The 15,590-nt window shown below is 32.7% G+C and overlaps 1 protein-coding gene and 1 long non-coding RNA gene across 2 annotated transcripts; both read left to right on the forward strand.

The window, feature by feature from the left end:
• The first annotated feature begins 602 nt into the window (after positions 1-602).
• Positions 603-10,380, forward strand: LOC109182686. The gene is made up of 3 exons (XR_002054395.1): positions 603-613; positions 7,203-7,211; positions 10,306-10,380. It is a non-coding gene; the product is annotated as an uncharacterized LOC109182686 (long non-coding RNA).
• Positions 10,381-12,312: 1,932 nt separating this feature from the next.
• Positions 12,313-14,627, forward strand: LOC109182573 (serine/threonine-protein kinase OXI1-like). The gene is made up of 2 exons (XM_019332726.1): positions 12,313-12,986; positions 13,624-14,627. Exons 1-2 carry the CDS (start codon positions 12,592-12,594, stop codon positions 14,486-14,488), a joined length of 1,260 nt encoding a protein of 419 aa, XP_019188271.1. The 5' UTR covers positions 12,313-12,591; the 3' UTR covers positions 14,489-14,627.
• Positions 14,628-15,590: the final 963 nt, after the last annotated feature.

The following is a 15,590-nucleotide window of genomic DNA, read 5'->3' on the forward strand; positions in this document are numbered from 1 at the left end:
CACCATAATCCTTCAAGGCATAATCTGCATAATCTTCAGGATTTTGGAGTTTGTTCGCATAATCTGCATAATCTTCAGGATTTTGGAGTTTGTTCATTTATTAACCAATTATTTTGTAACTTTTCCCCATTGTCATTACTATATCATACTCATGCCTCGTTAAAAACCACACTAGAAAACCCATTGGGAAAAACCTAGTGAGGAAAAGATTACATGATATGTATATGCTGCAAAAAAGTATAACTATTAGTCCTTTTAAGACCCAATCTTACATGATTGACCAATCTACAGGATTGACTCGAGTGAATGTACTTCATGTATCCCCCTGAAGATAACAATCTTCAAATTCTATATTGCCTGTAAAATCATCATTGTTTCTAAAGGGTGTAGAGAAGGGATATGGTACAATCTTCAGGATTGTCATCATATTTTCTTATGATCATCTGGACTAATAAAATTATTTATAGTTTATATTTTGTTGCTCCCCTTAAATATAATAATTTTTCTTTACCTACACATATCAATCTTATGAATATTTGTAGGTATACATTTGCTAACTTGTCACTAGAGCAAACCTTCTGAACAAATATTTTATCACTCTTCTGGAGTTCATGTGGATCAAGGTATTTTATATCATGAAAAACTATATACGTTTTTATCTGTAACAAGTATGATGACTTCATGCCAAAAAGCATCAATACGAGTATTTGTACCTTGATTTGCTATTCGTTATCTCATCTCATAACTTAACATCATTAAACTCTTTATATATTTCATTGATGTTTACACTATAAATATTGACTGAGATAATAAATAAGTCCATTATCAACTCTTTATTGAGCACATAATGGTACATATTATTCCTTCTATATGAGGATAATAACCCCATTCGCAACTCTCTAAAAAGTAAATAATGGCACTTAAATAAATCCTCATTTCGGGAATTATAAATCCATTAGGGATTTTCAAGATAAACTAGAGGATATATTTAGGATATTTTCAAGAGGAAACGATATTTGAGTTTTCCAATCACATATAACATTACTAGGCATGTTTATGATAATATATTTTCATACTTTGTTATGGGAGAGAAAATACTTTTAATCAATTTATTGACTATAAGAAAAAATCATAGTTAGTAACTTACTAACTTTTATACTTCTTATTTTGTGATTTTCATTCATCACATTTTGAGAAAATCCATCAAGGATTTTAAATATAAGTAACAAGTTACCCATATAAATATGTGATAACTATAACTATTAGCTACATATCTAATTTATTTACTGCTAGTTTTATTGAATAGCGGAATATAAAGCCATGACTAATATTGGGTCTCTGCGAAAACCCTCCACTCGCCTTAATTTATTAGCGAATTCTGATTTGTATGCCTTAATTGCTATTTTCTATGAAAACAGTTAGCACGCTGCAGGCGTTATACTACTATTTTCATTTCTGGATCCAGATTTAAGTATTTATGAGCAATAGAGGCAAAAAATGTTGTCGACAACTATAACAGCTTTGTAAATATCTTTTATACACATGGCAATTTTGTATCAACCAAATATATGGCATTTCCCAAAAGTATTTGGATTTGGTTGTTCCGCTTCCCCAGTATTTTAGTTATTTGGTGCACCTACAATTTTACTGGGGGTTTTCGCCTTCTAGACGAATATCTTCAGGATAAAATTTCTATATTTCTGGAGTGACGAAATTTCTATACTAGATCTAGTTTTGTAAATTCTTAAATCAATATATGCTTCTGGCATAATGGTAGAGATTTTTAGTCCTAGTTGGGGATTTCAACTCTTAAAATATTTTCTATGGACTTAGTCACTCATTGAGATTTCTAGCAGATAACATAATTTGTTCCATGACTGAACTTCTTGTTCTATAAGGCTAGTACATGGGTTTGAAGATTTTTATCAATTTCTCGGCATTTAATTAATTATAAATTTCAAATCTCCCCCTAATGTCGAGAAAAGATCTTATAATGCAACCAACATCACTGTTGATTTCTCATGATGAGATATAGCTAGAAGGGTTGCATATTAAAAAAATTGAACGCAGATAGGGAAATGCATCATGTACTAGCGTATGTGATATGTAGTGGATCAAGATATTGGTTATTCAATTTTTGAAGGTCCCCAAAAAACATATTTCCTCCAAAATTGCATAAATTGCTTTCCAAACAAAGCTCTATTAAGAATTAGAGCTTTAGTTAAAAAAAATATGATATTGTGTATCTTAATTAAGTGTTTCATGACAATTAGAGAAACAAGTAGAGTACTCAACATACAATGGAGTGAACTCATCAAGATAACATATCATAATTTCGTCTATTTATCATGCTTTCTAAAAAAAACAATTAAGCATCAATTTGGATGCATGACATGGGTGATACTAAACATATTTTCTTGTGAATCAACAATATGCATACTTTACCGATAAATTATACAGATGCATTAAGATTGCAAAATTTTTTTAGGAAAAAACCTTAACACATTTGTACACCAAATTTTGCAAATATGAAATTCAGCAAGTCTTGAAAGTATATAAAAATTTCATGTCAATCCAAGACGTGGAAGTATTTTTCCCAAAATTTTTCAACACTGCGCCAGGCAGAAAATTACTTTACAAAATTTTCTGGGATAACTGGAGCATATTTTCAACAAAAACTCTTTATAGATATCAAATACCATAAGTTTGGGTTCTCCAGAAAAAAAAACAATCATGCCAAAAGGAGTTCGGGAAGTATTTTTCACGAATTTAATTTTTAACTGCCCCCTTAGAATTTTCAGGCAATGATTATTATGTGTAAAATCATTCTTCCTAGACACCATAAAATCACCATATATACAATATATGGAGTAGTCACGTCAAGTAAGCATATCACAATATTTCATGTACCAATCATAATGCTTTAAAGGACATGGCATATTTCCTTCTCAAAGAGTAGAATTTATATCCACAATGTGATTATCATATGCATATATAAATATGACAATTGCACAGAGTATCACATAAATATATGCATATATAAATATTTTCTATAGAAAAATAATACTTAGCTCATAGAGATTTGGACATAATTGTAATGCTTGGGTGTAACCACGATGATTCTACAAGCGCAGGCGCAATATATGAATCCAGAGCAACTTATCTCTTGGACTCAAGCATGCTGAGAGCAACTTCACAACTTCCTTTCCTCACTTCATCGGATTCATCCAAGACCAACAAATAAAACAGTCCAACGATTGAGAAAAGACTCAGGATCATTCTGAGCATTATCATAGCAAGTAAACACTACACTCAACATTCAGTAGCTGTCAAACACAATACAAAGAATGTGAGTAGTTAATAAACCATGTCAAATATACTGAAGTGTTCCAATGTAATCCATTGCATGTCAAACTCCCTCAATATAATGTTTCAGTAGCTGCAAGCATTTTTATGCGCCATGCTCTATTTATTTAAGAAAAGGAAGCAGACATTATAAATGTATGTATAAATCATTTTTGCCAATATCCAGATCCAGATATATATTTATATATCATATGCATCAAAAATTGCCACATTCATTAACTATTAATAAATCTTATAAAAGCATTTAAAAAGAAATATGAGTTACTTATCTCTGAACTATAGCATTGATAAACAAGCAGGGTAGCTTATTGAATCCATTCATGCCAGGTGATTTCACGAGACATGTCACCATCTCCGTACTTAATTTAATTTTCCCCTTTGTTAATTAACCTTCTGTTTGTCTATTTTCATTTCATCCTTGGTGACGTACGTAGATCTGGCTTTGGCCAGCGAAGCTGGGTGTACAGGCTCTTTGTTTTGCCGATCCGAGGAGCCATCAGTTCCAAGATCAGGCGCTGGGATAGCCTGCGATCGAGATAGCGTCCATCCAGATTGGTCCGCAACGCCGGCGTCTAAGCGCCCTGGAAAACCCTCGTTCACGCCTAACAATGGAGCGTCGGTGATGAGACGAAGCCGCCAAAGATCGATCGCACAGTGGTGGAGAACGGAGAGAGGGAGGCAATGATGAGCGGAGAACAGCCAAGTTCGGCCACATGTATGGTGGTCCGATTGGAGATCGACAACCGTCCAAGGGTTCTCACGATCCGACCCAAGTTTCATCGATGGAGGCTTTACCTTAGCTTCGATCTGGGATCAGTTTCTGTTGAGGTTGTGGTGAGGATGCCTGATAGAAGATCGGCACTAGGGCTAGCGGAAAAAATGGCGACCGACGTCCGCACTACAGAAAGTGGGCGACAGTGATCTGCCGCCAGCAAAACGACCTCGGACAATCGTGATAGACCAGTTATCACCTCTGATTCTCCTTGCAAATATGTATAGCAAAGTACTGATAACGTGTTGTAACCCATTAGCTCAAACAATGATCAATGTAATTGAAGAAGGAGAAGGTAAGAAGCAAGGCAAAGAAGATCATCTCTTATTCATTCATCTCTATCCTCCATACAATCATATCACATCTATATATAATATATATACAAATGTAACGGAAGACATAATGAAGACATAAATACATGAACCGTTACAACTGTTATATAATCTATAATAATGTCCACATAATGATTATATTTATAACAAAATTAACGATTTTAAATTTAAACAATTTTAGTTATCATTTAATTAAGTCTAAAATTTACTAAATTAACCAAATTAATATATATTTCAATTATATTTTGATGGATGAATGATTTCACCAAAGTAAAGTTTTAATTTTTTTTTTAATGCTACTGACTCCTGTTCAACCTCCACTAATACTCGATCTTATGACCTCCCACATGAGAAAGGTCACTACATGTCATCTGAGCACAAGGTGCTTGGCAAATACAGTTTTAATTAATTATTTCACAATTAATTATAGTGATCGCCTAATTAATTTGACCAGAATATATATCTTGATTTTTATTTATTAAGAAAAGCACATGGTAAAAAAATGCATTAGCAAAATTTCCATAAAAATTTAGGGATAAAGTACAAATAAGCTACTGAACTATTTGGGAAACAGTAATTAAGCCATCGAACTCAAATAACCATCAAATAAGCCATTGAACCCGGAAAAAAAGAGCAAATAAGCCATTGAACCCTGAAAAAAAGAGCAATTAACACTTTTTTATAGGTTAACTCCAAGTTTTTGCTGATTGGATTGCCAAATGTTTATTTTATTTACGTTTATTATTTTCTTTATTAATATTATCTACTTGAATAGTATTATGTTTTAAAATAATTATAGTCAAAATAGTTTTATCTTGTCGAGATTTGATTTTTTTATTTATTATTATTTTTTCACTAGATCTTTTGTTTAAAAAAATAATAATAAATAAATAAATTAGATCTAGACAAGACAAAACTACTTTGATTATAATTACTTTAAAATATATTACTATGTAGATGGATTATAATAATAAAAAGACGTAAATAAAATAAACATTTGGCAATCCAGTCAGTAAAAACTTGAAGTTAACCTGTTAAAAATATTAATTGCTTTTTTTTTTCCGGGTTCAATGGCTTATTTGGGGATTATTTGAGTTCGATGACTTAATTGCTTTTTTCCAAATAGTTAAGTGGCTTATTTGTACTTTATCCCAAAAATTTAAGGTAACGTAGAAACTTTAATTATCTAATTCTACTGTATGCTCACTCAAACTTGGAAGTTGGAACACAGCCAGATTGATGAATTTGTGGTCTAAAGTGACTTTTCGGCTTACAACAACCAACCGTTGCGGCCGACATTAATGCTGTGGTTGTCCATTTCCCCCAACCCCCTCACCATTTTCGCCTGTATTAATATTATTATTAACCACCACCTTACTTAATATAGAATTGTTATAAAATATATCAGAGTCAACTTTACATTGTGAGTCCTAATTCAAAAATTATATTTTTGTAATTAACCTATTATATACATTCGGTTAATAAATTAAAGGCACATAATTTGTTAACTACAATCACATGATATTTTAACTACAAACACATAATATGTTTACTGCATATTATGCGCCTGCAATTAACGTATTATGTATATGCAGTTAAAATATTATGTACCTTTAATCTACATGTACATAATATATTAATTGCATACGCATAATACAATAGTATAATTTGCTCAAAATATATTGCATCATATCCTGAATTGCTAAGCCACGTAACCGCCTTTAGGCTTTATCGCAATACTTTAAAACCGCTACACCACAATTTCTTTCAATCCAAGCAATTATTATAGCATGGATCAGGATTCATGTTTTGAATCCTAGTCTAAAAATTATGTGTCTTAATATATTTTGTACTTATAAATAAATTGAAAGTACATAACATGGGTAATTACATACATATAACATGATAATTGTAGATATATAAATTGTTAACTGTAGGTACAAAATATATTAACTGTAGACACATAAAACGTTGATTAACATGTCAACATCTTATATGTCTGCAGTTAATAACATATTTTATACTTACAATTAACAATTGGTGTATTACCGTTCAAAAAAAAAAAAAAAAAAAAAAACAATTGGTGTATTTGTATCTATCATGTTGTGTGTTTGTAACTACTAAGTGATGTGCCTTCAATTTGTTTACATGTATAGAAATGGTTAACTGCATGTACAGAATGTGTCAACTACAGATACATAATCTGAAGGTTATTTTAGACTAAGATCCACAATGCAATATAAACTATTATTCAAGGTATATAATTTGCCAATGCACTGCTACTACTTTGAGTCAAATGAATAGAGGTAAACTAATTCTTTGCAACTTTGTAAAATTTATAGTTGTCACTAAACTAATTGTTTGCAACTTTGTAAAAACGTTAATTTAAATATCTAGTCTAAAAACGATAGTCAAATAAATGCTACTTTTGATTTGAATTTCTCTAAGTCTTATTAATTTTTTTTTTTTTTTTTTGGGTAGCATTGTCATTGTCTTTATCTTCAGTACTTGTCATCTTCTTTTTTATTGGTAGTGTGTCATGCGCAATTAGGTTACTGGTGGTAGCATAGAGGGCAGCATCGTGCAATGAGATTATGATGTAGGAAGTTGTGGATTTGCCTTGATGTGTACATGACTGGGATCTTAGTTGTATATCAACTCTTGATCTTGCAAGTGTCTGTTGATATTTGGCAGCGGTAATTTTTTTCCCTATATGTTTCATGCGTTGTAAGACGTGTGTTGTAGATTTTCATGTGAAGTATTGAACAAAATATTAATATTTATTATATTTGTAGAAAGGTTCATGAGTAGTACTTCTTATTCTAGTTCCATAACTTGTTTACTTGATAGTAACAACAATGACTCTGCAGGTAGTCTGAATACTGATGTCGCAATGTGTCCAGTTTCATCAACAATTTTCACATCCATTTTGCACATGTTCATTTTGAAGTTCATGTTTTTGGAATTAGTATGAATGAGTGCAGTACTTGATTTTGTGTGTGCGTGTATTTTTTGTAAAAAAAATTTGTTGAATTTATACTAACCTTGGAGTACCCACTGATACCTTTTCACCACAATGCATGTAGTTAAATACTTTGTCACTTTGTGCATAAACCATTTTTAAACAGTGGCTATATCTTATATACCAATTGTTTTTTTTAGTCAAGATTGATGATGATTCTGCCTTTAATCCAAGTAGATTGAGTCTAGAAAATGAAATTAATTATAAATTTATATTAGTTCTAATATATTTAAAGGATGCATAATGAGTATTTTACATATAGGATAAATGAATACTGCAACGATGGCTATTTATGAAATTTCATCATTTTCTAGATTTGCAAGATTGATTGTAGCATTGTTGTAGTCTCGGTATCTTTTTAATGCGTCAAGTGTGTCCCGATGTTCTATTGCCCTACATCAACATTTTTAATAATGAGTTTTAAATGTAGCTACGTAAGATAATGATCTAATTACCATGTACATATTATTATCAGCATAAAAGCATATCAGTCCTTTATGTGTTAGATAAGGTAAGATAAATTTTTGAAGTCATTGATTTTTTTTTTCATTCGTTGTTGAGACGAATTATTTTGGGAGTTTGTCTATGACAATTGCTGTCAATAGAATATGCGGATAAATAATTCGTAATATATTGTTACAATAGATATTATATTTTTCCAATGATATAGTAAAAATTAACTTACAAATTTCTTTAGAAGCTTTAATGCATTGATAAAATTTTGAGAATGATGTGTAAACTTGTTCAATTAGAGTCAATAGGGTGTCAACATTGTTAATTCTTTGGACATTGGTCTTACCGTTTAGAGCCCAGGTGTAGAAGTATTTCTAATCAACAACTTTGTAGGGAAAATTATTGTGTGGACTGTGGTCCACACAATTGTGTAGACCATAAATATCAGGTATATTTTTAATATATTGAAGGTACATTTTTTTGTACCGAAGGTACATTATATAAAATAATGTACCCTTAGTATATTAAAAATGTACTTTCAAAAAATGTACCTTTAGTACATAAATAATGTACCCTTAGTATATTAAAAATGTACTTTTCATTTATGGTCCACACAGTTGTGTGGACCATGGTCCATGCAATAATGATTGACTTTGTAGCTAGGTCGCTTAGGTCTGATAATGATATAAGAATAATTTTGTCTGATAAAAAAACAATAGTATAATATTTGTAAAGTAATGTACAATTGTATCATTATAGAAATACAAACAAAAAATACTAATGCCATAATGACCTAAATCATTCCCAATAATGCAAAAGCATAATTGAAATATTGAGTATTGTTCTAAATAATCAAATGAATATTAATTAAACAAAAAAAAAATTAGGAAAAAACCCTAGCCTAATTTATTTATTTTTAAATGCAAGTAATTTTCAAAATTCCTTATTTGAATCTTTGATGTTCAACTTTGAATGTTATGTATTTAGTCTGGCTAATTATTTGATTAAAATTCATGTTAAATTTTACATTGTATTTTTTTTAATACACTCTAACATATTCACTCTACACATATTCGTAGTATATGTTCAACAATTATGCCAACTCTGATTGGGATGTCGTTTGAACCTAAGACATTTCTTATAGTCATGTACGTTAAGAATAATAAATAATTAATGGAATATTTCGTTACTAAAGTTTATACTAACGGAATGTGTGTGTTTTTAATAGAAGAAAAGAATATAATAGAGGATAAAGTAGAAAAATTTAAAAAAAAAAAATAAAATCAAAATAATCTGAACCATTCATTTCATCAAATAATGGGACAAACATTTTTTAGTTCTCATTATAGACCTAACTTCATTGACTCTTATTAGTAGTAGATATATCGAATACTATTGAACATACAAAAAAAAAGTGAATTTAAAATTATAAAAATATTAAAGCAAACACCAAAGAAAGGAGAGTTAGATTACAAATAAATAGTAAATAGAACAAGTAAAATGAGTTGTGTTATAGCATATTATCACAACAAGTATGAGGAATGCCTCGAACAACTACAATGATTCTATTACAATATAATATCTGTTCATACCTACGGTGTTCAAACCTGAGACCTCTTATTTGAAAGGTCACAGCTATGCCGCTCAACTACATTAATGTTTTAAGTTTGATTCCCTATGGAGCAATAAATTAGCTTTCTTGTATTGAACCAATGAACTTGTTGGTTCGAGATATATATATGCAACCGTCTATCAGACTACCTCCCTGCTGGGCCAAACCCTGTTATTAAAGATGAATTCATTCGTCTTCCAAACGTTCCAAAGCAAGTAGGGAAAACCAATCTCCATATCTCCTCTGCCTGGTTAGTGCAATTTCTATTGCAATTCTCCTCAATCCAGCGAAGAAGGAGGGGTGTGCGTCGCAGCATTGAAGTTAGTCGATGCTCGACATTGGATCAAGCAACTCCTAGCATAATCATAACGTCGAAACAGGTGGTCGAGTGACTCATCACCCTCACCACATCTTGAGCAGCCTCTATCCTCAATTAGCCCACGTTTTCTTCTATCCATGATAACAAGCAGCCCATTCTTCGTGATCTTCCAGATGAAGAGTTTGACTATTTCCACACCTCGGATTTGCCAGTCCTAGCTATGGCTGGCTTCATCTCACACAACGCACGCACCACGCATGCACAATACGCACACTAAAAGGTGTTTGAGATGGAAATACTTGATTGGTTTCAAATGTTAGGTTTTTGTTTTACAATATAACTTACTATATATGTGTGAAGCATGCCACCAGCATTCATCTTGAGCCAGGATCGAACTCTCCATGAGATTCATAGTTGCATTACTTATAGCTTTATTGTTCGTAGACAAAGCGAATTCGGAATTCATTCTAAGGCATAACTTCTATCCATGCGCTTCATATTCGCTCCCATAAATAAAGCCATCCATGCCCCCTCACATCAATCCCACGAGCCTCTTATCCATTCTCATTGAATCACAACAGGGGGCAAATCCAACTAAAAAAACTCTCATTGGACTTAGGGATAATCAGGCTCGAACTGATGACTTCCACCACGTCAAGGTGACACTCTACCACTGAGTTATAAATCGATATTTTTTTATGATAACTTGTGTTGTCATTAAATGTGAAATTTCTTGTAGTGTTGGAAACTCAATTCCAATGTTTGGTATACATGAGAATTGAAATGAAATAAGTATTATAAAGTCCAAAATTTCTTATTGTTGTTGTTATTATTATTATTATGATTATTATTATTATTATTATTATTATAAATAAATACTAAATGACCAAATTCAAATTTTGCTTTTGAAAATTTATGTAACACGTTGTAAATAAATCCTAGAATTGCATAACAAAAGCAATACAATAGATAAGCTAAGGGAGTTTTGAGAAAACATATTTGATGGATGTTGACCTATTGATTGACGTTCTGTGTTGAGAGTAGTAAAAGAAGAAGACACATTATAATCAAAAGAGAAAACATCAATTTTAAGTTTAAAAAGATGGATAATTTGTCTCAAAGTTATTTTTAAATTTTCTTTCTAAAATGGGAAAATGGTACTTTTCCCCCCTAAGTTGTATACTTATAGCACTATTCCCCCCTGAATTATTCATGTAAGCACATTAGTCCCCTCAATTATTCTAAAAGTGGCGATTTTTACCCCTAATATATTAAATTGACATTTCTACCCTTAAAGTAAATATTTTATTTATTTTTCTTCTCCAACAAATTATTCGTATACATAGGGATGATCACGGTTCGGTTTGAACTGAATCGGACACTTTAGCAATCGAATTGAAAGTTTTCGGTTATGATTCAGATCAGAACCCAATATTTGGATTTCAGTTTATTAAATTTATGAATCAAAAAAATTGGATATTGAACCGTAAACTAGCGGTTCCGGATCCGGTTCACGATTTTAAACCGTCTTTATTTTAAAATTTTATTTTTTATTTTGAAATAGTCTAAATTCAACAATAAATGTATTTCATATTATTTTTTTTCAGTTCGGAACATGAACCGCTCATTCCGGTTCGCGATTTTAATAAACTCTAAATATCGGGTTTCACTTCTAAATTAATTGGAATATTTCGGTTTGATTGCTATAATGTCTATTCCGTTTGAACCAAATCGTGGTCACAATTTGTTGCAAAAGAAAACTAAATAAAATATTTATTTTAAGGGTAAATGTGTCCATTTAATATTTCAAGGGAAAAAACAGCCACTTGAATAATTCAAAGAGAAAAAATGCTATAAGTATACAACTTAGGGGGGAAAAGCGTCATTTTCCCTTCTAAAATCAATGGAATTGAAATACAGGTCATGTGATTCTAATTCATTAAAAACGAAGAAATTTAAATTTCCTGAAATTACAGATCCCTCCCACCAAACGAATACAATTATGTAGGAATAGAATTATAATTGAGCAAATATCAATTTTGGTCCTATGAGTATTAGCAAAATGACAGTTTTGGTCCACATATTCAATTCCTACCAATTTTCATCAACAACTATTGTTTTAGTACCAATTTTCATCCACAACTATTATTTTAGTGCCAAAATTCATCACGGCGATCACCCCTTCGCTTAAGACATGCCGAAATATGAAATTATTAAGGGTAAGTTCGTGCTTTTCAAATTAGGATCCCTATTTGAGCATGAATAAAGGGATTTAAGCCTTAAGATCTATTTCAATTCACAGTTTTCCTCCTCAAATCAAGGTAGGATGAGGAGGAGAACTGCGAATTGAGATCAATCGTCATTTTGCTAATACTCGTGGGATCAAAATTGGTATTTCCTCAATTATAATTCCTCCCCATTAGTGATAGAAGCTTCTTCACCAAGGAAAATGGATCCCCCCTCCCACCTTTTATACGGTCGTAGGAATATGTACTCCATTAATGAAAGCCAGCGTCTTTCTTTTTCTCTCCCCATCCACTTCGATTCAACCGCATCAAATTCCAACCTCAACTAACCAATTTTCTTCATTCCCACTACTACTACTACTACAGTATTATATCCTACCAGAATCCCTAGAAATTCGGCTCTTTAATTAATCGTCTCGTCTCGTCTCGTCTCGTCTATCACTCACGCCCCGCCCCGCCCCACCCCGTCATGAACGAAGACGACGGACCTCTATCATCGGTCGCTTCTCTCAACCTGCAGGACCTGAAGATCACCGCCGCTCTCGGCCGCGGAGCTAAAGGCGTGGTGTTCCTGGTCCAAACTCAGGACGGTGAACTGCTGGCACTCAAGGCAATCTCGCGCGCTTCCGTAGAGAAGAAGAAGCTCGCTAGCGGCGGCGGCGGCGGCAATGGAAGCGAGTACAGAAGAATTTGGTTCGAACGCCAAGTACTGAGCTCCTTCCAAAACCTTCTTCTCCCGAAGCTCCGCGGAGTGGTTTCCACGCAGAAAATCGTCGGTTACGCCATTGATTACTGTCCCGGAGGCGATCTAAACACTTTGAGAAAGAAGCAAACGGAAAATATATTCTCTGGTGATATCATTAGGTGAGTCGATCTCCTGTACTTCCCACATTTTCCATATATAACCGCTTTATTATATTAATAATCACTCCATTTTGAAATTACTGCCAGTTAATACTTAATAGAGTTATCTGATTTTATTCAATTTAGTTGAAAATGATTTTTTGTGCGTGATGATTTTACATAATTTAGTCTTTTTGTTAAAATTATATTAATTAATAGTTAGAAATAGAAGTCGTAATGATAATTTTTCATTACTGTTGCTTCTACACTACTTCTCTACCCGTTTTATGGATTGGGCACCCAAGTCCAACTAAAAAAATTATTAAAAAATTATAAACAAATATTTATTTATTTAGGATTGAAATTGATTTGAGAATGAAGATCTTTATTTTTGTATGGAGGAACTTAATAATGAGAAGAAAAATGAATCATTCCAAATTGAATGAAGGATGGAAAATTACCCTTAGGAGCTTATTTTTAATAGTTAATTAACAGAATTTGTAATAAAAGATTAAATTGTGTAAAATCAGCAAAGTTGAGAACTAAATTAAGCATAAAAAGTCATTTAATACTAAATTGAGTAAACTTACTATGGTTGAAGACTATATTAGATATTAACTCGAATTAGAACAATTTGGATTTGAATTTGAATTTTCAGATTCTATGCAGCGGAGTTAGTACTGGTATTGGAGTATCTTCACGGATTAGGAATTGTGTACAGAGATTTGAAACCAGAAAATGTGATGATTCAGGAGAATGGTCATATAATGCTGATCGATTTCGATCTCTCCACAAAACTATCTCCCAAATCTTCTGAAACTCCACCTCCTCCTCCCAAATCTGAGCCGCCACGGGCGGAGAAGACACGGAAGAAGCTTCCTTCCTGGTACATGCTATGCAGGTCAGGAATCTCGCCGGAGGAGGACTCAGTACATCCGTGCTTAAGCTCGGCGAGTTCCCCCTCGAGATCCGACTCCGTCGAGAAGTCGAATTCCTTCGTCGGGACCGAAGAGTACGTGGCGCCGGAGGTCATACTAGGGAACGGCCACGATTTCTCCGTCGACTGGTGGTGTCTAGGCGTGATGTTATACGAAATGCTGTACGGCACGACGCCGTTTAAAGGCTCGAATCGGAAGGAAACGTTCTATCGGATACTGTCAAAGGAGCCGGACCTGGTCGGAGAACCGACTGCGCTGAGGAATCTAATCGGAAAGTTGCTGGAGAAGGACCCCGATCAGAGGATCTCCGGTGAGGAAATCAAGGGCCATGAGTTTTTCCGAGGCGTTGATTGGGACGGGATTGTGCGAATGGCGAGGCCGCCGTTTATTCCGGTGACGGCCACTGGGGATACGGATGGGAATAAACAGATTGACGTGGAGTCTTTCGTACAAGACGCTTTCAAACTTAGCGGGGATGAGGAAGTTGGACACAAAACTGATAATAATAATAATTGTAATTTTCTCAAAATTAAGGAATTTTGCGATCCCAGCCACACCCAAAACCACAATTTTTTTATCTTTTAAAACACCTTAATTATCATCTACCCACATTAATAAATTATTAATTCTTCCAAAAGGCTGAACCACATAGGCACATTTGGGACTACCGCTGGTGAGACTTGACCCAGGGTCATTCTTCTAAAGTTTCACCTCTATGACCAGTTGAGCTGTCCATGCGGGTACATTAATAAATTATTATGTATCTATTGTACGAATTACTTTAATAATTTGTAATATAATGTAAAAGAAATTCTACATACAACATATAATTTGATACTCTCTTTGTTTCAAAATTGTTCGATACAATTTTTAAAGAAACAAATGGGATATAGTTACTCTTCACTTTTTAACTTTTGAGTCTAATGGATGATGCATGGATCCATCAAAGTGAAAAGTCAAAAAGATAATTAAAAAAACCAAGTTAAAAAAAAAAAAAAAATTAAAAAGCCAAGTTCCGTATTAAAAAAAAAAAAAAAAAAAAAAAAAAAAAAAAAAAAAAAAAACGATGGCATTATGATAATTGTACTTATTATTAAAAACTTAAGTTGCGTATTTTCAAAACTTAAGTGAGTCATTTTAACACTTAGGGGTTGTTTGGTTCACAGAATGTCAGATTACCTTAGTGAATGTTAGATTGCTGGGAATGTTGAATTCCTGGAAATGTTAGATTCATGTATTTGGTTAAAACTGAGATATGTAATATAAAGCTGTTAAGTTAAAGGGTTGTTCTTTATGTTATTTTAATACCCTCAACATTTTTTCATGTATTTCAATATATGAAGTTTAAAAATTGTGTATTAACTTTCACTGCAAAAGAACCAGTTCTTATATCAACTTTTACTACAAAAGAACTAAGTGTTAAAATGACATACCTTAAGAAGGTGTGTCAGTTCTACACTTAAGGTGTATAAGTTCTACATTTAAGGTATGCCATTTTAACAATTAAAGGTGCGTCATTTTAACACTTAAGGTGCATCATTTTAACACTTAAGGTGCACCATTTTAACACTTAATGTAGGTCATTTTAACACTTAATGTGTGTCATTGTTAAGGTGCGCCAATGGGATGTTTGGTTGGAAGGAATGAAAGGAATTACAATACGGTGGGAAAGAAATAAGGTAGGAAT

This window comes from Ipomoea nil, unplaced genomic scaffold (assembly GCF_001879475.1).
Source record: "Ipomoea nil cultivar Tokyo-kokei standard unplaced genomic scaffold, Asagao_1.1 scaffold1074, whole genome shotgun sequence".
NCBI classification, from domain to species: Eukaryota; Viridiplantae; Streptophyta; class Magnoliopsida; order Solanales; family Convolvulaceae; genus Ipomoea; species Ipomoea nil.